The sequence below is a fragment of the Petromyzon marinus genome, chromosome 46, assembly GCF_048934315.1.
Source record: "Petromyzon marinus isolate PM22_M1 ecotype Great Lakes invasive population chromosome 46, UKy_Petmar_22M1.pri1.0, whole genome shotgun sequence".
NCBI classification, from domain to species: domain Eukaryota; kingdom Metazoa; phylum Chordata; class Hyperoartia; order Petromyzontiformes; family Petromyzontidae; genus Petromyzon; species Petromyzon marinus.
This window is the reverse complement of record NC_133712.1, coordinates 14,339,731-14,365,045: the sequence shown is the minus strand read 5'-3', so window position 1 is coordinate 14,365,045 and position 25,315 is coordinate 14,339,731. Positions and strand designations below refer to the sequence as shown.

At 57.1% G+C, this 25,315-nt stretch overlaps 1 protein-coding gene across 3 annotated transcripts in view; it reads left to right on the top strand.

Annotated features, from left to right (window-relative positions):
* Positions 1 to 25,315, top strand: part of SLMAP (sarcolemma associated protein) — a 39,044-nt gene that overhangs the window by 5,825 nt on the left and 7,904 nt on the right. For 2 of the 3 annotated variants that reach the window (XM_032971553.2, XM_032971555.2), the window contains exons 2-21: positions 9,971 to 10,118; positions 11,226 to 11,298; positions 12,808 to 12,838; positions 13,914 to 13,976; positions 14,630 to 14,725; positions 15,280 to 15,351; positions 15,751 to 15,891; positions 16,041 to 16,178; positions 16,514 to 16,682; positions 17,351 to 17,407; positions 17,734 to 17,784; positions 17,971 to 18,036; positions 18,566 to 18,628; positions 19,763 to 19,822; positions 20,511 to 20,588; positions 21,136 to 21,198; positions 21,927 to 21,983; positions 22,464 to 22,514; positions 23,600 to 23,704; positions 24,468 to 24,542. In XM_032971553.2, coding sequence (XP_032827444.2) covers positions 9,971 to 10,118; positions 11,226 to 11,298; positions 12,808 to 12,838; positions 13,914 to 13,976; positions 14,630 to 14,725; positions 15,280 to 15,351; positions 15,751 to 15,891; positions 16,041 to 16,178; positions 16,514 to 16,682; positions 17,351 to 17,407; positions 17,734 to 17,784; positions 17,971 to 18,036; positions 18,566 to 18,628; positions 19,763 to 19,822; positions 20,511 to 20,588; positions 21,136 to 21,198; positions 21,927 to 21,983; positions 22,464 to 22,514; positions 23,600 to 23,704; positions 24,468 to 24,542 — 1,657 coding nt within the window. The remainder of the gene's footprint in view (positions 1 to 9,970; positions 10,119 to 11,225; positions 11,299 to 12,807; positions 12,839 to 13,913; positions 13,977 to 14,629; positions 14,726 to 15,279; positions 15,352 to 15,750; positions 15,892 to 16,040; positions 16,179 to 16,513; positions 16,683 to 17,350; positions 17,408 to 17,733; positions 17,785 to 17,970; positions 18,037 to 18,565; positions 18,629 to 19,762; positions 19,823 to 20,510; positions 20,589 to 21,135; positions 21,199 to 21,926; positions 21,984 to 22,463; positions 22,515 to 23,599; positions 23,705 to 24,467; positions 24,543 to 25,315) is intronic. The other variant, XM_032971556.2, reaches the window with a different exon arrangement.

The following is a 25,315-nucleotide window of genomic DNA, read 5'->3' as shown; positions in this document are numbered from 1 at the left end:
GGCTGGTCACAGAATAAGGAATAAGTGACTTTGGCCGAGTGATTGTGAAGTGGCCTTTAACCTTGAGTGGTTGAGCGCTCGAGAATTTGTTTCAAGCGCAGCGCTGTTACAAACGCTGGATGATGTGGTGGATTCTGCCACTTGGCACACGCGGGGTGGCGGGGTGGGGGAGGCGTATCCACTGCGGGTGTCGCGGTTGTCCGGACACCCACCGTATGTTTAGATGTGACTACGAGACACCCACAGAATGTTTAGATATGGCTAAGAGACGCCCACAGAATGTTTAGATATGGCTAAGAGAGCCCAATAGAATGTATAGATGTAGTTTAAGAGACGCCCACAGCATGTTCAGACACGACTAAGTGATGCCCACAAAAATGTGCATAAAATTCGTGACATTTTGAGCCGCCACTTTTCACCGATCCACAAGGCGGTGTCGGTGATGATTGCACCGATGCTGCAATGCGCACACGCGCACACACACTCTGGCCCAGTACCGAGTCGGTGAACGGGGGAGGGAACGCGTCCGAGAGGACGTCCACCGAGGAGATGGAGGCATGAAACCAACTCGTGTGCAGGTGCCCAGTAGATTACTACATCACAGAATCGTGAGAGGTGGTGGCGGTGGCTTGGGGGAGACCTTCAACCAGCAGTGGATTAACCACGCGTGATAAAGACGGTGATAGCACAGAACTCCTCTTATTCGCAATACAATGAGGTACAAACTTGGTTCTGCCTGTAATCTACCCAGTAACCACCAGGGAAAATTCACTTGCAGGGCTGCTGGAATCGAACTGGAGTCATCGGGTTCGTAGTGCAATAAGCTAACCGCTGCACTACTACAAGACAAAAATCCCACATGTAGCCTAAACAGACTTTTGCGACAAGTGCTCTCAGCGAGCACCTATGAAGGCTGGCACGTGCGGGCACATGAGGCCGTGGGTGGACAGCACCATGCCCGGCCACCTTTGTCTCACCAGTGATGTTTACTACACACCACACTACCTACTCATTTGAGGCTGAGTCGACCTAGGGGAGGAGGCCCAAGACCGGTTCAGATGATCGTCACTGGTGTTGGTGGTGGTGGCCATGAGCGGGAATCGAACTCGGGTCTCTGCCGCGTTTGTAGCAAAGCGCGCTAACCGCTATGCTATCGCCCCCCGTGTGTTTAGCGTGGATGTGTGTGTTTATGTACAACCACATTCACATGCTACACACGTTTATACCGGCGGCTCGACACATGCTTACATACGGTACAAGCATATTTTATTTAAAAAAATGTTCTACTCTTTCCGGCAACAACACAGGAGGCGCCAAGATGTTCAAACACCAAATAGGCACCTATATATACCACAAAACATTGCATTTTCATCAACCACACAGACCTGTGGCAAAGGACGCAAACAAACATGCCCCGACAATAACCCACGCACAGTCCCTGAAACTGATTGGCCTGCACCAGAGATGACAGCCTTTTTATGGCCTTGTCTCACCAGTTTTAGACCAAAGAACGCAATAAGGTGAAGAGTACTCCCCACACAACAACAACAACCGCCATTTGCCACTAAGTGGTGGTGATGTCAACATGGTGCTTGTATCAGGCTATGTGCACTTCAAGGCCACGTGAAGTGTCGAACACCCGCTGGCAGGAGGTGATGGGACAGACCCAGGTGCCATGGGTTGATTGACTGAGATAATTGGCAGATGCACCACCCGTGCCCCTACTGTGTCAACTTCCTGTGTTTTAGCCACCCGGCACTCCACTCGTTGTGGTGAGCGTTGCTCCTTTGCCCTCCGTTGTTGCTGGAGGGCAACTGCCTCCCAACTGCCCAGTAGCAGCAGCGTCCTTCACGAACCTCCTCCACAGAGGCCGATCTTGACACCGCTGGTCATTGGAAAGTCCATCTTTGGAGCTTACGTTCACTCACGTACACTAGCACACACTGACACGCACCTGAACACACGCACACAGCTACTGCACTGCCAAGTTTTCCTTTAATCCGGAGAGTGCGGTAACCACCCGGCAGCGTTCACTCGCATGGGATGGCGGCCCTCCAGCTTTGGCCTCCGCCCCTGTTCCTCGTTCCTCCCTGCCCGGCCATTCGCGACGTCACCGCACGTTTCACCGAATTGCGGTTATCGGCACCGCGAATAGCGCCTTGCCACGGTGCTGAGCGGCGAGCAGGGGCGTCGTTTAAAAATAAAGACGGAACCGGCGAGGAATGGGGAAGTGCTGTTGCCGTCGCGGAGGAAACGCCAGCCGAACGACCCGAACTCTCGCGTGGATAATACCGTCAGGTTTCCGCGCGGTACCGGCCGACGCGTGCCGCTAATCGTGGCAATTTCTGAAAAGGTGTGAGCGAGCGCCAAACACGATGGGACGCAAATCGTCGCGCCCATCGTGTTCGGTACGAACGCGAATTAAAAGTCGGATTGCATGTGCAACGTGTGTGCGCTTGTGCGTGCATGCGTGTGCACGCGTGTAAGTGAGCGTGCGTGTGTGAAACAAGTCAAAACAAAGTGAGGGATGTGATTTAAACTGTGGGGTCACTAGGGTAACTTTCCGTGTCAGGTGGCCCTGGCGCAGCGCCTAAATAGGTTGTATTTTATTTTTATATTTGTGCGTCACCCCGTGAAGCGTGGAGGAGAGGTGCGTGCCTGGAATTAAACTGAGAGAGAGACAGGAGCAAGAGGATCACATGTTGATCAGAGGACATACAGTGAGGGAAAAGTATTTGATCCCCTACTGATTTTGTACGTTTGCCCACTGACAAAGAAATGATCAGTCTATAATTTTAATGGTAGGTTTATTTTAACAGTGAGAGACAGAATAACAGCAACAAAATCCATAAAAACGCATGTCAAAACTGTTAGAAATTGATTTGCATTTTAATGAGGGAAATAAGTATTTGACCCCTCTGCAAAACATGACTTAGTAATGTTGGCAATCACAGAGGTCAGACATTTCTTGTAGTTGGCCACCAGGTTTGCACACATCTCAGGAGGGATTTTGTCCCACTCCTCTTTGCAGATCTTCTCCAAGTCATTAAGGTTTCGAGGCTGACGTTTGTCAAACTCGAAACTTCAGCTCCCTCCACAGATTTTCTATGGAATTAAGGTCTGGAGACTGGCTAGGCCACTCCAGGACCTTAATGTGCTTCTTCTTGAGCCACTCCTTTGTTGCCTTGGCCGTGTGTTTTGGGTCATTGTCATGCTGGAATACCCATCCACGACCCATTTTCAATGCCCTGGCCGAGGGAAGGAGGTTCTCACCCAAGATTTGACGGTACATGGCCCCGTCCATCGTCCCTTTGATGCGGTGAAGTTGTCCTGTCCCCTTAGAAAAACACCCCCAAAGCATAATGTTTCCACCTCCATGGTTGACTGTGGGGATGGTGTTCTTGGGGTCATAGGCAGCATTTCTCCTACTCCAAACACGGCGAGTTGAGTTGATGCCAAAGAGCTCCATTTTGGTCTCATCTGACCACAACACTTTCACCCAGTTGTCCTCTGAATCATTCAGATGTTCATTGGCAAATTTCAGACAGGCATGTATATGTGCTTTCTTGAGCAGGGGGACCTTGCGGGCGCTGCAGGATTTCAGTCCTTCACGGCGTAGTGTGTTACCAATTGTTTTCTTGGTGACTATGGGCCCAGCTGCCTTGAGATCTTTGACAAGATCCTCCCGTGTAGTTCTGGGCTGATTCCTCACCGTTCTCATGATCATTGCAACTCCACGAGGTGAGATCTTGCATGGAAGCCCCAGGCCGAGGGAGATTGACAGTTCTTTTGTGTTTCTTCCATTTGCGAATAATCACACCAACTGTTGTCACCTTATCACCAAGCTGCTTGGCAATGGTCTTGTAGCCCATTCCAGCCTTGTGTAGGTCTACAATCTTGTCCCTGACATCCTTGGAGAGCTCTTTGGTCTTGGCCATGGTGGAGAGTTTGGAATCTGATTGATTGCTTCTGTGGACATGTGTCTTTTATACAGGTAACAAGCTGAGATTAGGAGCACTCCCTTTAAGAGTGTGCTCCTAATCTCAGCTCGTTACCTGTATAAAAGACACCTGGGAGCCAGAAATCTTTCTGATTGAGAGGGGGTCAAATACTTATTTCCCTCATTAAAATGCAAATCAATCTATAACATTTTTGACATGCGCTTCTCTGGATTTTTTTGTTTTTATTCTGTCTCTCACTGTTCAAATAAACCTCCCATTAAAATTATAGACTGATCATTTCTTTTTCGATTTAAAGCTTTCGTGACTGCAATGATTCATCTTCTTTGGTTCTTTCGGTAAAGTCACGTAGAATGAGAATATTATTGTGAGAATATTATTGCGTTATTTTATTTTATCAATTTATTATTTTATTCTCATTCTACGTGACTTTACCGAAAGAACCAAAGAAGATGAATCATTTCTTTGTTAGTGGGCAAATGTACAAAATCAGCAGGGGATCAAATACTTTTTTCCCCTCACTGTACGCAAGTTCGAGGTGTCTTGTTGATGTTCGTCCAGCAGTGTTTGTATGTATGTTGAACTTCTTTCGCACCGTACGCAGCCAACCGTGCTAATCGGAGGTGCGGGGGAAGGACAACAAACTCAACACAAAAATCACTTCAAAAGAAATTAGTTTTCAATGTAGATTTAAAAGTGCATAGCTCCAGCGGGTTCTTAATATCGGAAGGAAGAACGTTCCATGTGGCCGCAGAAGCGCATCTGAAAGTGTGCGAGCGTGAAACTGATAAACAAGGCAGAAGTTGGTGCTTTGGATGACACTGGGAGACAGGGGAAGAGAGGCACTTGTGATGAAGGTGCAATGGCTGGCTCACGCCACTGCTGGCGGAAGGGGCCTCCACTACAGGATATTTTTGCCGACTCTTCCACGCGGGCCACACGTTTTGGAAGAGGTGGGAGCACCTATACTTGACCCCACCACATGCAACCTGGCAATCCACGAATCGTGGCGTATTCCCATGTACGCTGCTGGGTGGACTGAGGCAGCTGAGGGGGAGGGGGCGGGGAGGTAGAATTTAAGAAAGTGGCCCTCCTGTTTCAACCGCCGAACCGAGAAATTGAATCGTACGGAATGCAAATCCATCGCGATAACCGTGACACCACCAGGCAAACACAAGTCGGAGACATAGGGGCGCCATGGTGGCGAGATGTTAACTCCCTCGCCTTAATATGCAAGAGGTCGTGGGTTCGATCCCGACCCTGACGCCTGCTGTATATTTGGAGTTTGTGTGGATTTTTCTCCGGGTCCTCTGGTTTTTCTCTTCACATTTAGAATCAACGTGCGTTTAGAGCCTCTGGCTGTTAAAAAAAAAACATCTCCACACGGTAAGCCACTTTGTTGGGAAATCATTTGTGGCCTGGTCGCTTCTGAAAACGAGCAAAACTAGCTCAGCGGGCCTTACCTTGTAAAACAAAAATAGTAAATGGGGCGATTGTGAAGAGAGGCGCGTGGGGTGGTACGGTGGCTCTGGTCGACGCGAACGTCGCAGCCAAGGCAAAGGAACGCGCCCCGAGTGGACGCCCGCCACAGAGATGGAGCTGTAAATCTGCTCGCCGAGATGCGGGATGGTCGCGTTGGGAGACCGTGAGCGATGGTGACGACCTAGGTAGGTCTTCAAAAAGCAGTGGATAGACCATGGGTGCTGATGATGGTGATGACAGAGGATGTCCGCTGACGTTGGTTTCGGCGTCAGCTGAGGTCACGGGGACGCACCGCTGCTGCAGCTCTAGAATTTCTAGGCGAATATTGCCCATCATCAGATTTTTTGGCAGAAGCGCCTTTGTTTGTATGCGTGTGCTTTGTACGTATGTACGTCGAACTTCTTTCGCACCGTACGTAGCCAACCGTGCTCATCAGGGGCGCGTGTGTGTGTTTGCGTCTCCACCAGCGATGCGGGTAAATCTCCAGGCAACATGTTGTCTCTGTTTTGTCCCGATGCAAATCTGACCTTCATAGAGTTTAGCGATAAGAACGTGGCTGGGTAACTCTGTGGCCAGCGCTGTGTCGCAGACACGGAACCGGAGTCCCGGGTTTGAATCTGGGTTTCAGCCGCCCCACTCTCAAAGAGACCAATAGACTTGCGTAGAGACCAATAGACTCGCGTATAAATCCTTAGACCCGCATAGAGACCAGTGGACTCGAATAAATAGTCATACATTTTCTTAGATATCCAATGAATCGCATAGAGACCCATAGACTCACATATTGACCTTGCATAAAGATCCACCGACTCGCGTCGAGACTCGGTGTAGCGAGTCCCTGCCATCAAAACAAACACCTTTTGACTGTGAAATCAGTGCGTCTTCATAGCCATAACGACGCTGACGATGATCGTGTCGCCAACAAAAGTGAGCTGCAGATTGGGAGCAGCTGAATGGAACGAGTGAACTCTGACCGGCGGTTCCGGGGGGGGTGGGGGGGTTCACCCAACCGCGGTGGCGTCTCTTCACCAATCGGCGATCCTGTCGGCCATGCCAGACCAAACGCCCGCGTGCCGGGCCGAGCCGGCTCGTCCGCCCCCGCTCACGCCGGCTCTTGATTTGGCTCGGCCAGTGCAGAAACTTGCAGTAAAACCGGCCAATGGGCACCAGGTGTGGGCACCATTCCTACCCCGTGACTCACCGCATCGCCGCCGCCCCGTCTGCACTCATAGCCACCCGCCTGTGCTGGTCCGCGCGTGTGTCAGTGTGTGTTTATGTGTGTGGGGAGCGGTCGTGTAACGGTTAGCGCTGCACTGTGCTACGAACCCCGGTGAATTCGAATCCTGCTCACGGCCACACCGGTGACGATTACCTGAACCGGTCCTGGGCCTCTCCCCTATGTCGACTCGGCCTCAAATGAGTACTGGGTGCGGTGTGTTAAACATGGCCACTGGGGAGACAAAGGCGACCGGGCGTGTTGCCGGCCACCCACCCCCTCGTGTACTGTGCCGGCGTTGATAGATGCTCGCTAACAGAAATTGCCTCTACAGTCTGTTAAGGCTATACGGGGGTCTTTGTCTTTTGCCTGTAAGTCATTGTTTGTGTGTATGCTGGTCAGTGTTTGTGTGTGTTGCGGGTCAATATTTGTGTGTGTGTCTGTAGGTCGGTGTGTGTGTGTGTGTAGGTCAGCAATAACGGTTGCGAATGTCTGAGCCGATCATGGGCCTCACCTAAGTTAACTCAGCCTTAAATGATTACCTGTTGCGGTGTATCACGGTCCGCTCGCCGGAAGGCTGCCACTGCCAACGCCGGAAGGCCGCCGCTGCTGCATTGGCAGCGATCCACAAGCGTAACGAAAACAACTCGACACTTTCAACGATAACAACTGTTTTGTGCGTGGCCTTACAAGGAAAAGTGTACGTTAGGCGACGTTTCTGGCGGAGGTCCTTTTTGATGAATCCAGAGGTCGCCGGTTCGGCGCGGTAGTTCAAACAGCGGGGCAAGCTTCCTTAAACGATCGGCAGGCCGCGTGTGGTTGGGGGGTAAAGCGTGTGTTCGTCCACCTCTCCCGAGCCGTGTGGCCAGCGTGGAGGGGGAGTAGGCCAAACGCCCTCTTAGAGCGGTTCTAGATTTCCCTCCAGCGGAGGCTCCTTCCGCCAGCAGAGGCCATTGCAGGGCTGCGTCTTTACCGTCACCTCCAGCTCATAAGCCAAGCAATTATTTTTCCGTTCTCCGACGGGTCGAGCAATCGGTTCGATAGTCAGTAGAGTCATCGATTACTTGGGTTGTAATCGGTAGAGCCCAGCCCTGGGCCGTCCGATTTTTCAAGATATTTCACTCCTCCAGGCTGCTACCGCAGCTCCAACGTTCCAAGGTGCAAGCCGGAAACGGTTGCGTTTCGAGCGGCCATCGAATTTCGGCACCGTTCCGGCCAAATCCACACGTTCCGGCGATAAGTTCGGTCGTTGAGAAGTAAGTTCGGTGTTGCGCCGTTCCCGCGGTCTGCCCGCTGGGTGGTTTCGCCGCGGCGGCGGCGGCGCAATGACAGAGATGTGTAACGCCATGCCGGCTATGATGCAGTGTCACCGCACTCCTGATAAGCACCTTGAGCAGCGTCGCTGCGCAGCAGTGCATCTTCCCGATTGTGTGTCCGTGTGTGTCTCTTGGTGTCCGATTTATGTGTCTGTGTGGGAATGCGTATATATATGTGTGTGTGTGTGTTTGTGCCCATGTGTGCCCATTCATTTACCCAATAAATCAGTCACTCAACTATCCACCCACCCCCATTAACATACAAGCTCAACCCACCCTCCCACCTATCCACCTCACCCAGATACTCGCCCGCCCACCCACACAGTTATCCACTTGCTCGCCCACTTGTTCACCCACTCGGTCAAATAATTATCACCCATAGACCCACACACGTCCTTGCATACCCACTCACCTAATCACTCTTTCAGATACCCACTCACTCAGCCACTCGCCCACCTACTTATTTACACACTAGCTCACCTCCAACCCACTCATTGATTCACTTGCTCGCTTGCGCCCCCCCACGCCCTTCGGCTCACTCGTCCACCTACCTGCTCACTCGCACACCTGCTCATTCACCCACTTATTAACATACTCACACGCCCACACACCCAGTCACTCAAGACAAAGACCCCTCCCACTGTATAGCCTAAACAGCAGACCGCCTTTGTGTCCCTAGTGGCGATGTTTCCACATCGCACCGGCTACTCATTTGAGGCTGAGTCGACCTAAGGGATGCCCAGGACCGTTTCAGATAATCGTCGACCTCGCCCATTCACCCACTCATCCATTCACTCAAACACTCATCCACCTCCCCGCTTCGCACACTCGCTCAGCCACCTGTCCTCTCGGTCTGATAGGTAGGCAGTAAAGATGTCATCCACGTCAATTGGGTTCAAAGGTTCATTGCCCCGTGTATCTTTTCGTGTGTGGAGGTTTATTAAGGTCCACTGTGTTCTCCCGTTGGTGGGTCCCGCCGCTTGGCTCGCTACGAATCTCTCTGAGCGATTCATCTCGACGGCCGTCTGGCTCGACAAGGGGCCATTTGGAGCAGCAGTGGTGACAGCACCATGGCCCCCGTATGTGGGTCTCCGAATTGGCGTAGTAGCCCCTATATGCGGTCACATCTCAGCACGTTCGCAGCCTGTGTGAAAAGAAGCAGTTCTCGTTGTCTGTGTGAATCCCTGGTTCTCTCGGCGAGTCCATCGGTCTCGAGCGTAGCGGTGCGCGCGTGCGTGCGCTGTACCTACGCAGGAAGTCACGCTGGTGTCAGTTGTGCAATTGTTGCGATGCACGCACATAAAGACAAGGATCCCCTGTATACTTTTACACACTGTTGGGGCGTAAGTGTTGTTAGCGAGCACCTATGAAGGCCGGCACGGCCCACGAGGTGGTGGGTGGCCTGCACCACACCCGACCGCCTTTGCCTTCATAGTGGCGATGTTTACTACACCGCACCAAAGTACTCAATTGAGGTTAAGTCGATATAGGGGGATGCCCCGGACCAGTTCAGATAATCGTCACCGGTGTTAGTCACGAGCAGGAATCAAACTCTGGTCGTCGGGTTCGATAACCACTGCACAACCGCTATCCAGACACACGCACGGACACACCGGCAAATACACTTGTTCTCGCACAACTACACGGGAGTACAAATGTGCACATGGTCGTTCGCACAGACAGACACGTCACTTGCTCGCCCAAAAAGGCACGCCTGTGTGTGTGCAATTCACCACTTCCCCCAGTGAGCTGTACAGAGCTGTGGGTGCAAGTGGCGTCGGTGAGCACCTATTAAGGCCAGCACGGCACACGACGGGAAGGCCAGGACAGCATCGTGCCCGGCCGCCTTTGTCTTCCCAGTGTGGATTACGTCAACACGGACGTCTGCGGGAACTACCGCGGATTAACTAACACCGTGCGGCACGTGGTGCCATTTCCTCCCTCGCTCTCTCGCTCTCTCTCTCTGCTTCCCGCTCGCTCTCCGCGTGCGTGCGCAGTTCTACCTGCAAGACACCAAGAGCAGCAACGGGACATTCGTTAACAATCAGCGGCTGAGCAAGGGCTCGGAGGAGAGCGCGCCCTACGAGATCCTCTCCGGAGATGTCATCCAGTTCGGCGTGGACGTCATGGAGAACTCGCGGAGGGGTGAGCGATTGCTTCGCCGCCGCGACGGGGGCAGTTGTGGGGTGAAGAGGGGGGCCGGTGGGGGGGGTCGTCGCGGTTAGGGGCAATCGTTGGTCGTGATTAGGGGTTCACGGCGACCCACCGGTCGGTGGCGCTTTCGCCACTTGTTGCAGAAGTTCGCGGCTCGAACCCTGCCGGCCACCGGGAAAACAGTCGGCGCGGTCTGCTCTCGCTGCCGGTGGGCGCGCGATACCCCGAGGTGGCCGCGCAGGAAGAGGACCCCCTCCCTCGGGGCGTTCTCGGACGCGAAGCGCTGCTTTGCCGTGCGAGCGATCCGATTGGACCCTCGGGGGTGAATGTGTGGGCCAATCGGCGGCAGCCCGATCGGGGCAGCGTCGGGGCGAAAAAAGAAAAATATCTCTCTCGTTAAAAGGATAAATTGCAGAACCAAATCCGGCCTTTGCGTGCGGTCCATGGTAGACCGTGCCACGTGGGGCACGAGGCTCACCCACCCCCACCGGTTACCACAGCCGCAATCCATGTCGATGCCTTGTGTCAATGCGCTTGTTCGTAAGGCACGGGCTTCATGCTTGTCGACTCGGCCTCAATTGAGTACTGGGTGCGGTGTGTTAAACATCGCCACTGTGGAGACGAAGGCAGCCGGGCATGGTCCTCGCCACCCACCTCCCTCGTGTGCCGTGCCGGCCTTCATAGGTGCTCCCTAACAGCACTTGCCCCAACAGTCTGTTACAGGCTATACGGGGGGTATTTGTCTTTGTTGTGTTTAGTAAGGCGTGTTTCACATTGTGTGTTAGTGAGTGTTGTCACCGCAACACGGTGCAAGCATTCCCTGATCCACACTTTTTTTTTTCCTGCACAGTATCCCCACTGCAGCATAACATCAGTGACTCTCATCTAAACCAATTTTGGGCCTTCTCTAAGTCGATTCAGCCTTACACAAGTACCTGGCCAGCATTGGGGACACAAAGACGGCCAGGCACGGTGCTGGCCGCTCGAGCCCCTCGTGCACTGTCGTCGGCCTTCCGAGGTGCTCGCCGAGGTGCGGCACTTGGCCACACGGTCTGCTGAGGCCACACGGGGCATCTTTGTTTTTGTGTGTTGCTGCAGTGACGCACAGCTGCATCATCTCGGCTGTGAAGCTGTTCCTGCCGGACGGCGCGGAGACGCGGAGGAGAACCGAGTGCGTGACGCGCCACCGCCCCGACCGCGCCCGTTGCCTGTGCCGCGCGGTTCCGCTCGCTTGCGGCGCCGCTCAGCGCCCCGGGGGGGGAGGTGGGGGGTGGTGGTTCCTGCTCAAATAGAAACCAGCCCGGGGTGGGGACGCTGTGCTATCTGAACGCCCCCCCCCCCCGCCTCCCACCAGGGGGTTGTTGGTTGACCGTACTTGACCGTGCTGATCAGTGCGGGTTGGTGAACGGGGAGCCGGTGTGTAGGTGTCGCTCGAATATTTATTTTGTCCGTGGCCGAGAATTGACCTTGCGTCGCCAAGTTTAACGCGGTGCAAGTGCGCTAACCGCTGCGCCACCGCTCCACGCGCACGCCCAACGCCGTGAATAAAGCCGGCTGCTTGGCCCGTGAAGCCGATTCCTCGACTAGAAGCAATAACCGAGCCCTTTAACAACATCGCCCGCCCCTACAAGAGACGCCCCCCGCGTGACATCACCGAGCCCCAGATCGCCCCCCGGCTCCAGTCGCCAATAATAACCCTGACGTAAACAACGTCCCCCGTCCCGGAGTCGTCTCTCCACACAAAACGTTTAAACAAATGCGTACTTCCCATCGGCGACCACGTGGCATTCTGGGAGTGGATCTTCACCGGCTTCACCGGAAGCAAAACTGAAATGGGTTTTGACATTCATTGTCTCATCAGCAGAAGGCTCACCTGAAACGGTGCTGGTGAATTGCCAGATCAGGAGCAGAATATTGATGTATTTATCTTGGAGGAATTCGATGACGACAGATGTACAGTTGGGGGGGGCGGGTCAGAACTTACAATACAAAAACTAGGATAGGAGTGTGCAAAGTATACGAAAGGTAAACAAATCATAAAAATACAAATTAAACTAAGCTATTTTTATCTTATCGGGTAAAGCCCACTGAGCTATTAGCTTTTTCAAGGGATAGTGCAACGGAGTGGCTTAACACGTGGAAATGTATATCACCCTATTACGTGGGTCGTGGTAAACGACAGATTAGTTGCGGAGTTCTGCTCTGTTGGTTTGGGGCTACCTCCGGTCCGCCCCCCTGCTCACCGCGTAGCCCTCGAGCTCACCTCGAGTTCCACAGCTTCGCAGCCCAGGCTGAACGCGGCGGCGGCGGGTGCCACAGGGAGCCGCCCGGCCTGGCCGCCGCACCGGGCTGCCTCGCCCGCCCACCGCGCACCTTGACCTCCCGTCGTCGGCAAAATTTGCCGCGCGCGTAAACAAGCGGCGCGCATTCCGCGGCGCTGACGCGGCACGCTCGCGGGAACCGAGAAAACCCGAAGATCGAGATTTGGCCCGCGCGCAGTTGAAAGATCGCGCGTCGCCCAAGGGAAGGGGGCGCGGAGGCTCGGTGAAAACTGTAAACGCCACGGCCGTGCCGGCGTCGCGGCGGGACTTGACACCGCGTTGTCTCTCTGTCCGCGTGTCCCCCCGTCCCGATCCCCCCCCCGCCCACACCCCCCCCCCCCGTGTGTCTCTCTGTGCAGGGTACCGGTCTCCGCGATGACGCTGGAAAAGGTGAGCGCTTCCAAGGCCGCGCGCGTTGCGTTTTTTAATTTTTGCCCACGCTCGCGATTCTGCGGCCGACCGCCGGCAGGAAGTGGAGGCCGCTGGGCCCCCCCGCGCAGGCTCCCTCACGTCACCTGATGCTCCGCGGCGAGCGCGGGTGACACCGTGGTGACCGCGCCCGTGCCGGGCCGGCTGTGGTGATCGCGTAGAGATAACTCCCACACGTGCCTGGCTGTGGGATGGGGCTAAAGGTGGCAGCGCCGAATAGGTCGGTTTGTGAATCCATCTGTGCGGGGTTTGAGTGTTATCCCCTGCTGTGTTTGGTGGGGTATCTCCGGCCCGTCCGGTTTACTCGCACTGTAAACGAGACGACATTTTAAATGGAATTAATCAATTGTGCCGACGCAACAGCAGCAACAGCAGCAACACCCTCCTGAAAGCGGAGTCTTTGAGACTCGAGAGGGGCATTTCCGGCTAGGCCGGTGGCGTTGCGGTTGCGTTGGACCGGCTGCTGCGCTGCGGCGCGGGCGGCGGAGCTCTTGCCACGTCGCGAGCGGCGGCGGCGGCGGCGGCGGCGGCGGCGCCGAGGCCTTGGGTTTGTGCCAAGCGGCGCAGGGAGCCTGGGCGCGAAGCGGCCGGAGCGCGACCAGAAGCGAGGGCGCCACAGAAGCCGCTCCGCCCCTCGACTCCAGTGCAATCGATTTTTGGAAGAGGTGGTGGAGGGCAGGGCAACGTCGGTGGGAGAGATGGAGAGGGTAGAGGGGGGGGGCAACCCTGCAGCGCAGCCCCAGGGGGGTTGCCTCGTTACTAGGGCCCAGCAACAGCCGAGGCAAGACTGAGCAACACAGGGGGGGCGCCCAAGGTGGGCCCGTGTGGCGTCGCGCACGACGCACGCGAGGGCGCGCTGTGCGATTTTTGTTAACGGTGCGCGGCGTTTGACGCGGAGGCTCGAGGGAAATCGTCGACAAAGCGGGAAGGCAACCAGATCCGCTGCTGCCAACGCTTTGCCCAAGCTCTCTGGTTCTACATCAGGATGTTTGGCCTACTCCGAACGATTCTCAGTGCCGTTGCCGTGCCTCTCCAGGTCTCTGCGTCGCAAGCCAATGCCTACTCCCAGGAGCTCTACCAGATTTCGCAGTGCCTCAAGGTAAGGGACCGCCACCACCGCCGTGCGTCTGCGTGTGCACGCGCTGTAACACGAGGGAACGGTGGTGCAGCGGTTCGCACGCCGCGCCGCAAACCAGACGACCCGGGTTCCACTCCCAGCCGCGCGTAACCTCGGTGGCGAGCGGTGACAGAATCGGTCCGGCACAGTCGATCAACCCGCAAGGCTTGCGGTGGCCTTCAGCAAGCTGCGGACTTTACAAAGGGGATGTAAGATGAAGATGGCGATGATGCTGTAACGCTCGCGATGGTAAGGGTCGCGGCGACTGCTCGCTCACGCCACTGCGGGGGGGTGGGATGGGGCCTCCTCCACGCGAGTGAGCTCTAGAACGCCCCGCGGAAGATTCGTTGGGCTACTCCGCAGGCGACCTGCTGATAAAATAACTCTGGTGAAGCCGTTTACACAGCTGGATGGGACAGGCGGTTGCGGACTGAGGGTGGGGGGGTGCTGTTTATAAACTTTGCCCCATCGCTTCATCTCCCACGCCGGGAGATGGACCCGGCGACCTCTGGATTGGAGGGCTAGAGTGCTGCTGGGCATTTCAGCACTCTGGCAGTGGTGGTGATGATGATGGTGCTGGTGGTTGTGGTGTTTGGTTGTGGTGATTGGTGGTGGTGATGGTGGTGTTGGTGCAGGAGGCCCTCCACAGGGAGCAGATGCTGGAGCAGAAGCTGGCAACGCTGCAGCGCATCCTGGCCAGCACCCAGGAGGCATCCGAGAGTAGCTGGCAGGTCAGCTGACACACGCACGGAAACATGTGGACGCACGTGGGCACACATGGACACACACGGGAACACGCACGGGAACATGCACGGGAACACGCACGGGAACACGCACGGGAACACGCACGGGAACATGCACGGGAACATGCACGGGAACATGCACGGGAACACGCACGGGAACACGCACAGGGCATTGATGCGCACTGGACCGCAGAGATCTACGCACACACACCATTACACAAGACCGCACATACGGGAACGCGGGAGCACGCACGTGCACAGGTGCACACACGCACAACAACAACAATCGCCACTCGCTATTATTACGGCACTTGTGCCAGCCGAGGTGCCCTGCGAGGTCACGTGAAGTGTCGAAGGCACACGCACGCGCACGAACGCGGGTCCCCAAACGCACGAGCACGCGGAAACACGCAGGCACGGGCCCATGGGCACGCACGCTGGGGCCCACAGGAGTGTACACGTGGACACTGTGGGGATGACCGTGGGGTGTGGGGTTGCGGAGACGATGACCCCCGCGCGCCGTCCCTGTTACCGCTCGGCAGGCGCTGATGGATGAGGATCGGCTGCTGTCCAGGTTGGAGGTCCTGGAGAGTCAGCTGCAAGCGCACGCCAAGGTGCTTCCTCCTGCACTCGCTCGCCATCCCCCCCCATCCACCCCACTCCGTGGTGACGGCGCGGCGGCGGTGGGAAAGTGAGAGGGTGGGGCGAGCGCCGCCAGACAACAGCGGGAATCGGTTTGGCGAGTAGCGTCGCTCGCCGCCGCACTCGGTGAGCAGCGGCACTCGCCGCCACGCGTGTCGGTGGCACTGCCGCGAGAATCTCGGGACGGGGAGCGGCGGGGACCCGAGGGTTGGCGATGGCGATGATGGCGAGAGTTACTCGGGTAGCACGGTAAAGTAAGGGTGACCCCGTGCGAGCTTGCCGACCTTCGATCCCACGAGTCCCGTGCTGGCGTTGCCGTCCCCCTCGCCCCGACCCCTGCGCCCCTCTTGCCGCCCCCGCGACGACCGCAGAGCCAGACGGAGGAGTCCCTGCGCAAGGAGCTGACGTCGCTGCTGGAGGACAAGCTGAGCTACGAGACGACGGCGAAGGAGTCGCTGCGCCGCGTGCTGCAGGAGAAGCTGGAGGTGGTGCGCAAGCTCTCCGACGTCGAGGTGGGGGGTCAGGCTTCGAGAGCGGTCGCCGTGCGCGACGGTCGGAGTCCGCGAGAGAATCGGAGCGATCGCGGTTCCCCCCCAGGCCCCCCCCAAGGCCCCGCCGAGCGTGCGCCCCTCTCTGTCCCCGCGGTCGCCTGTGCGCGCAGAGGGCGCTGAGCAACACGGAGGACGAGTGCTCGCACCTCAAGGAGATGTTCGAGAAGTCCCAGGAGGAGGTGCTCGACATCGCCCGGTGCCACACGGACGCCCAGGAGAGCGTCAAGGAGCTCACGGAAAAACTCCGGGTACGCGGCTTCTCGGCGCACGCGCGCAATGGCGGCGCCGCCCGCGGCCTCTCGCGGCGCGGCGCACGGTGCCCCCCGTTCCCGCTGGCGCCGTCGCCGCGACCGGGAGGGAGAGACGGTAAAGCGCGGGTGAATTCGCGAGTTGAGCCGCGATCCCGGACGTTGGCGGCCGACAGTGTGCCGAGCGGCGCTCTCTATCACCGGCGGTTCCCACCACCGGCCGGTGCGGTCGGGGGAGAGGAGGAGGTGCAATCCATTGCGTGCGACGAACGGTTTCTCCGCGCCGCGACCATCGCCGTGACGACGACGCCGCCCCCCCCCCCACCCCACCTCAGGTGTCGGAGGAGCGGCAGGAGGAGGCGGTGGCGCGGGGCGGCGAGGAACGGCGCGAGCTGCAGGCCCAGCTGGAGGAGCTGGAGCAGAAGGAGAGCGCCCTGCAGGCCCGCGTCGAGGCCCTCACCGCCGACAACGACTTCACGCGCCAGCAGCTCGCCTCCGTCAAGGGTAACGCCACCGCCTACGCCACACGGTGAACTAAGCGTGGGGGTAGAGACAGTGGGGGAAGGCTTTGGTTAAATTTAGACTTAAAACTTTCGTGACTGCAGGAATTCATATTCTTTGGTTCTTTCGGTAAAGTTACGTAGAAACATTTTTTTATAGACAATAAAGAAAATAAAAATAATAAAAACAAAAAAAACACTAATGTAGACTGTAGCCTGATTCTTAATCGGAGTGTACTGGCAATCTATAATGTGGACTGTAGCAATGGTTATTAAGCTGGGTGAGTGTACTGGCAGTCTTTACATTATAGTCTATTAGTGGGTTTTTATTTTTTAATTTTTTTAATTCACTTTATTTTTTATTTGAAAATTTATATCTACGTGACTTTTACCGAAAGAACCAAAGAAGAGTGATTTGTTTGGCTAGGGTTATAGGTGTAGGGTATTGGAATGGCCACCTGGCGACGCGGGTGACTGGTGCGCTGGAGGGATATATTGTGATGGATATAGAACGAGGGGATATAGGGTCCGGGATATAGGGCGAGGGATATAGGGCGAGGGATATAGGGCGAGGGATATAGGGCGAGGGATATAGGGCGAGGGATATAGGGCGATGGATATATGGTTCTAGGGGCTGCATCGCCCTTGACTCGCGGCTCTGGTTGGTTTCAGCACGACTGGAGCAGATCCAGGAGAAGAGCAGCCTGAAGGAGGAGAGCGCCTCGCTCGGTGAGTAGCGACACTCACCGCCACGCGTGTCACACACACGCACACGCGTGTTACGAACAGCTAGAGGCAGCCCGTCCTCTGTGCAGGGCGACGTGACACCCGCGTCACCCTCACCATGCACCGCACATTTGGTGATGAAGGGCCAACGTCGGGCAGCAGCAATTAAACCTCGCCACTTCCCACTTCAAATAGGCAGCTGCCAAATAAACTTCACACGGGCAGCTGCAACATCAACCCTTGATGCTTCCCACGACACATAGGCAGCTACCTACTTCAGAGGTGCGGAGGCCGATTGTCTGCCCCCCCCCTCCCCTCTTGCCTCGTAGACGACCGGGTGGACGACCTCTCCTCCAAAATCAACGGCAGCATCGATGAAGGTGAGCGGCACCCCGCGCTCACCCGCACCCGGGGCTCACCCGCACCCCGCTGTCCCACGTGTGCGCGTCTGTGTGCCCGCGTGTGCGTGCGCTAACAGCACTTGCCCCAACAGTCTGTTAAGGCTAAAGGGGAGGGGTCTTTTTCTTTGTGTGTGTGTTGTGTGTGTTGTGTGTGCGCGTGTGTAGAGCACGTAGCACCACCCGGCGTGGACTCCTGCACGGAGCTGGTGCAGCAGATCGTACAGCATCGGAGTAAGCACCCGTCACCGCAATCCGGGCTTCACACCCTCGCGCTCCACCGGCCCGACTCTCCGTAGCGCAACCCCCCCATTGTCTAACCGCCTAATCGCCACGAATGCGCCAAATTGGTTCCCCCCCCCCCCCCCATAGTAATGTGGAATTTCCGCCGCTCAATCCGCAGCGCTGCAAACGGTAAACGGAGCACCCAATGTGCCAGTGCCCGTTTGAGCAGCGGGGCACTTGGACTTTGGCTCCCAAACAATGCCCCTAAAAGCGGCCTCCCCCCTAAATGCGCCCTTCACCATGCCCAGCATTTGGCGAAAAGCAGTACGGTCCGATAAACGGTGCGGCACTCACCGATTCACACCGGTCACGCGCTCACCGGCGGTCAGTCGCCTCCTTGTCGCTCTCGTGTCGCTGCTGCCACGGTTACTGTGAACCGTTTGTCGCTGGCCGCCCGTCATCGGGGCACGCGAGTTGCGCGAGGCAGGCGGTGTGAGGCTCGCGGGGTGACGCCGTGTTCGCCCTTTGCCCGTTGCAGTGATTCTGGGAATCTCCAACGACTCGAACCCTTCGATGGAGGCGGAGATGAACGACCTGCAAGGTACGTGTGCGCGCGCCGCGCCTCTCCGTGACCTCACGCCCGCTCCACTCCTCCCGCATGCCCCCACGTGGACCTACCCCCCTCCCATCCTCCCTCCCCTCGCCCCCCCCACTGTGAGAGAGGTAACTTTGAAGAGTTTGAGTTTTTGAAGCGAGCCTTAATGACCGCAGCCGCTGCACGTGGGCTACCCGTCGGGTGAGCGCCGACTCCGCAGCCGAGTGGCGACGGTCGGCGTGAGCCTCGTTTCGCGAAATCGGTCGGGGAAAACTTTGCCGAGGAAGTGGCTGTAAGAGCGCTGTGACACGGCGGTGACGACGACGACGACGACTGTGAGTGGACGACGGTGACGACGACTGTGAGTGGGCGACGACTGTAAGTGGACGACGACGACGACGACTGTGAGTGGACGACGACAACTGTGAGTGGACGACGGTGACGACGACTGTGAGTGGGCGACGACTGTAAGTGGACGACGACGACGACGACTGTGAGTGGACGACGACAACTGTGAGTGGACGACGGTGATGACGACGACGACGACTGTGAGTGGATGACGGTGACGACGACTGTGAGTGGACGACGACGACTGTGAGTGGACGACGGTGACGATGACGACGACGACTGTGAGTGGACGACGATGACGACGACGACTGTGAGTGGACGACGACCGTGAGCGCCGCGGCGCTGGCTACGCAACTACCACCCACGGCTCGTGCGTCGAGACGCTGGAATCCCCGCGTCTGAAGGAACTCGGAGAGAAGTTGAAACCGGTCCGTGTTCTGCCTGGGGATGCGTGTGTGTCTCTCTGTTTGTACGTGCGTGTCTGTGCACACGCACTCGTGTGTGTGTGTGTGCATGTCTGTGTGCGTGCGCATGCCGGCCTTTATAGGTGCTCGCTAACAGCATTTGTTCCAACAGTCTGTCAAGGCGATACGCGGGGATCTTTATCTTTGTGTGCGTGTGTCTGGGTGCGTGTGTCTGGGTGCGTGTGTCTGCGTGCGTGTGTCTGGGTGCGTGTGTCTGCGTGCGTGTGTCTGGGTGCGTGTGTCTGGGTGCGTGTGTCTGCATGCGTGTGTCTGCGTGCGTGTGTCTGGGTGCGTGCGTCTGCGTGCACCACCGCCTGTGCCCGCCCAGCCAAGCTGAGGGCCCTGGTGGAGGCCGCACAGAGGAAGCTGGTCCCGTCCACCCAGGACGGTGAGAGCTACCGCTGGCCGTCGCTGTCGCGCCGCGACGACACCGCTGCCACCAAATCGGCATTAGTTGTGGGCCCAATGGGAGCGTGAATGGCCGAAACGTTACGTGTGTTGGGGGAGCGGGGGACAAGGCGAGGGGGAAGGCTGGGGTGAGGTGAAGGTGAGGGAAGGGATTGGGGATACACGGCCGAGGCAGGGTGGGTCACGCCCGATGGGGACGTCCACCGTGGAGGTGGAGCGATGGGGTCGGCTCTCGCGCAGGTGCTAGGTGGACCGCTGGCACTGCAATTCCGTGAGAGATGTCAACAGCTTGTGGGGGGGGGTTGGAGGCCTTCATCCAGCAGTGGATAGATCACGGTTGATAATAAAATACGATTAAACGAATGTCACTCCAGTAATCTGCAACGATGTTTGGAAATAAAACCCACTCCAAAAACAGACTGCCGTGAACAAACCCAAATGAAGCAACATCGTTAACTCCTGAGGACTGGTTATCTCTGGGAGGCCACTCGGGGAATTGGCTTGGCCCCAGGTGAGCCAGGCCCACTGGTAGTCCAGGTGAGTCAGGCCCACCGGTAGCACAGCCCTTAGCTCAGGTGAGCTAGCTCTGTCAATGGCACATTGCCTGGTAGCACCCTGCCCCCCCCCCCCACCCCACCCTGATGAGCCTGTGTGTGGCTGCGTCACAGGAGTCTGCTCAGAGCCGGGCCCCCTAGGAGCTGAGCCACACTCCAATGACCAATCGGGAGCCGTGGAGACTCTGAGAGGTGAGCCTCGTCCGCCAGCCCGCACTGACCGGTGTGGCGATGTGTGGTCAAACAACCCCCGTGGCTGGCACGGCGTGGGGAGGCTCTCATCCAGCAGTGGAGTGACGTAGGGTGGCGAGATGTTAACTCCCACACCTGGTATACAGGAGGTCGTGGGTTCGATCCCGACCCTGACGCCTGCTGTATATTTGGAGGTTGCGTCTCTCATCATCATTACGGTGGCTAGGCAATGTTAACTCCCTCGCCTGGTGTACAGGAGGTCGTTGGTTCAATCCCGACCCTGACTCCTGCTGTATATTTGTAGGTTGCCTGTTCTCCCCGTGGTCGCGTGGATTTTTTCTCTGGGTCCTCCGGTTTTTCCCTCCACATTTAGAATGAGCACGCACACGCGAAGAGGCCAACCTCCCCTTTGCTGTCCCGCCTCGTTAGCAAGGCACCGCCTCGTCGAAACAGTCGCAGTGCGATAGATGATCTTTGTGTGCTCCGCCGACCCCGTGTCCAATGTGTTCCCCGTGGCGTTGATTGCTTTGTGTTTTCTTAACCGCAGAGGAGCTCAGCCACACGAGACAGCAGCTGTGCCAAGCCAACGCCGAGATCCAGAGCCTCAAAGGTGAGGCCTTGGTCGCGTCTCACAACGAATGTGACGGCGTTTCCTGCTTAGCTCCGTCTGTCGCTTCATCCGTCTGTGTCTATCCATCTATCAGTCAGCCAACTGTCTCTCTGTGTCCATCCGTTTGTGTCTATCCAACCGTCTGTCAGTCTATCCATCTATCTGTGTCCATCTGTCTGTCCATCTGTCTGTCTGTCTGTGTCCGTCCAACTGCGTCTATCCAACCGTCTGTCGGTCTATCCATCTATCTGTTATCCAACTGTCCCTCTATATCCATCCGTCTGTGTCCATCTGTCTGTCTATTCATCTATCTGTCATCCGTCTGTCTGTCCATCCATCTGTCTATCCATCTATCCGTCATCTGTCAAGTCCGTCTGTCTCTCTTTATCAGCCTGCAGCGCGGGGGTCACGATTAACGCAACATATAAATGACCCAGCGTGAGCCCAGCTTGCGAGCTGTGTCGCTCTTGGGGACTCTCCCTCGAGAGATCCGACCAAAAACCCAGAGCTCAAAAGGATTTGCCTCTGCGGCTCTGGCGGTGTGCAAACACCAGCACTGGGGAGACAAAGGTGGCCGGGCGTGGCGTCGGCCGGACCGCCCCGCGCCGTGGCAGCCTTCGGAGGCGCCGCTCGCGTTAACGGCACCGCCGGCGTGCGCGGCCTATGCCGGGGGGAGGATCTTTCCATCCGTACGAGCGGTGTTGAACGCCGCCGTTGCCGCTCGGCAGGGCGACTGGAGGAGCGCGAGACCGCCGCCTGCGAGGACGCCGTGTCCAGCTGCTCAAGTGAGTTGCGCCTGCGCCGTCCCGAGCGCCGGCCCAGACCCCGCTCCTTCCCCCGCCCCCTCCCGCCCCCTCCCGCCCCCTCCCGCCCCCTCCCGCCCCGCTCCCACTGCTGCCGGTATTCGGTGGGGCGGGGGGGGGGTGTCCTCGTGCAACTCTCGGCGCCGTCCCCCCACCGGGATGGGCACGCAGGCCGCTCCGCCAGCCTTGCTCACGTCCCAGAGAATCAATGAACACGTGTTTTTAATTGTATGCGCATGTAAGAGATTAAACAATAACGATGCTCATAGCCCTTTGTGCTCTGCGCACGGCATCTGTGGAGCTCCCTGTAGACGTTTCCTTAAGGCTCTGTGGCCTTCAGGAAACGTGTACAATCGGCGACGTTTCGGGCAACATGCCCCACTTGACAGCGTGATGGGAGGGAAAGAACCGACTCCCTCTCTGTCTCCAACCCCGCTGCTGCTGCTGCTGCTGCTGCACCAGGTTCCTCACGTGAAGACACGGACCCTCGGGACAGACTCGCGCCAATAGCCGGTAACGTTCCCGGCAGACCACGCGGCACCGCGCGGCTTACCACGCGGGACCACACGGTCACCACGCGGCATGACGCGGTTGCCACATTGTTGCCACGCGGTTATTGCTTCGCGCGGTACGGTTTTTGTACGATGCGGTCCCCGGTTGAGCGGGGCCGCTAGTCGCGGTGCTGCACGTGGACCGTGACCCAGCGCTGGAGGCAGCAGCAGCAGCGGCGGCGGCGGCAGCAGCGAGGGTTGGTGGATTGCTCTGGCGCTCGGAAAGCTCCCTTCCCTACACGTGGCTATTGCTGCCATCTCCTGGCTTGCCAGGGCACCATGGCAGTGCAGCCAGTGGGTTAATTTCCATCTGTACAGGGATTGAGCGTTAGCTGCCTTCCCCCCCTTACACGCGTGGGTGTTCTCCGGGCACTCCGGTTTCCTCCCTCGTTTATAATCCGTCGTTAATGGAGTTGGCCAGCTTCTGGGTTCCTTCGGTAAAGTCGCGTAGAATGGAGATAAAATAATAAAAATAATAATAACAAAATAAAATTCTCACGACGTTTCGGCCACAACACAAGTAGCCTTCCTCAGGTAAAGAAACAGGACTGTCCGGAAGACAGCGCTTGAGTATCTCCGAGTCCTGCCACCGCGTACATGCAGCTCCGACGGATGCCGTGCGCACAGCACAAAGGGCTATGAGCATCGTTATTGTTTTATCTCTTATATGCGCATTACAATTTAAAGCACGTGTTCATTGATTCTCTGGGATGTGGGCAAGGCTGGCGGAGCGGCCTGCATGCCCATCCCGATTCCTTACCCTGCAACTCAGATTCCTTCTCCCGCATCTCCGATTCCTTCCCCCACACCTTTGACTTCTTTCCCCGCATTTCCGATTCCTTTTCCCGCACCTCCGACTTATTCCCCGCACCTCCGATTCCTATCAGGGGGCGGGGGGGGGGGGGTGGAGGGGAAAGGGGCTTGGTCTGCAGCAGGGAAGTTTCACCTCGCCCGTAGAAGGGGGACCGGGCCTCCCTCTCGGACAATCTGAAGGGACGGGAGGAAAGTGACGGCGCGCTGACCGAGTGCAACGTCTTGTTGCCGCAGGGGAGCCGGGCACCGCCCACGGGGAGATGGAGCGGCTTCAGGAGGAGCTGAGCCGGGCGCGCGACGCGGCGCAGTCCGGCAAGGAGCAGATGCGGCAGACGCTGGGTACCGATCGCACCTCGCAGCGGCTGTGGATTTTTGGCTGCGTGGCCGTCGAACAAAGAGACGGCCACCGCGTCGAGCGCTTTGAGATGCGCTTCTGCGGCCGTCTGGAACGCTCTTCCTCCCGATATTAGGACGCCACTGGGAGCAATGGCAACTTTTAAGTCGTTTAGATTGAAAACCCGTTTCTTTCAAACAGCTTTTTTTGTCCGATTTGCGTACGGTGCGAAATGGGTTCAGCATGCGTAACGTGCACCGGCGCACGCCCCTCCTCCGCCGCTCCTCACGGGCGCTCGCTGACAACGCGGAGGTGGCGCGCGTGGGGCAGGCGTCCGCCTGGGGAAGGAGAGGAACGCGCGAGGTTGTCCGCCAGGGCCGCGGTGGCAGCCGAAGGGACGTTCCCCCGCGGAGGAACTCGGAGCGATCTCCTGCTGCTCAAACGAGCACCGAAGGCGTTTCTCGTCCTACGTTTGCAGCCACGGGCCAGCGATGGAAATTCCTCATTACTACGACGGGGAGGGGGGGGGGGGGCGAGTCTATCCCTAGGACAACCACTGTTGACTTCCCCACACAGTTGGTTGCTGATTCGATCTACCCCGTAGGGGCGATGGGCCGAGTCGACCGCCAACTGCGCGCTGCTCGCTCTACCGCTGTGCCGTCTCGGCGGAGACGGAGCGGCGGCGTCGCGGTTAAAAAAGCTGGTGGCGGTGGTGGTGACGGTGGTGACAAATGGTGACAAACGTGCTCCTTCTTCGTCGTTCCACAGCCACCGTGGAGAAGGACCAGCTTGAGAGCAAGGCCAAGATGGAGGGGTACCTCAAGCAGATTCAAAGGTTGCAGGGTGAGTTCCAGCTGCCTGTGTGACTTGCGTGACTTCACCTCTGCTACAGTGGGGGGGGGGGGGGGGGTCATGACCTTTTACAATGACCAGGCCAGCGCACAGGCGCAAGGAATTCAGCGAGTGCTGCCGTTTCGTCTATTTGTGTCTATTTTGCGCATGTGTGTTTGTGTGTATATGTACGTTGAAGTTCTGTCGCACCGTACGTAGCCAACCACGCTCATCGGAGGTGCGTGCGTGTGTTTGTGCTAAGTAGGCACAGTGGGGATCACAGTTGGTGCATCTACCAATCATCTCAGTCAACCCATTGCATTTGGGTCTGGACCGTAACCTGCCAGCGAGCCTTCGACACTTCACGTGGCCTCAAAGTTCACCTATCCTGGCACAAGCACCGTGGCAACAGCGCCGCCACTTAATGGCGAATGTTGTTGTGTTTGCGCGCGTGTGTGTGCATGTACATTAAAACCTTGGATTGCGAGTAACTTGGTCTGCGAGTGTTTTGCAAGACGAGCAAAAAATGTAAATAAATATTAATTTGATAAACGAGCGAGGTCTTGCAATACGAGTAGTACGTATACACTTTGTCTGCCGAGCGTCACGTGATCACAACTGATATACGAGTGCTTTGATATACGAGTGCTTTGGATTACAAACACGTTTCCGGAACGAATTATGCTCGCAATCCAAGGTTTTACTGTATATCTCTGTGTCTGTTTCTTCTTTGTGTCTGCATGTTTCTTGGTGTGTCCGTGTGTGTGGCGTAGTGGTTAGCGCTG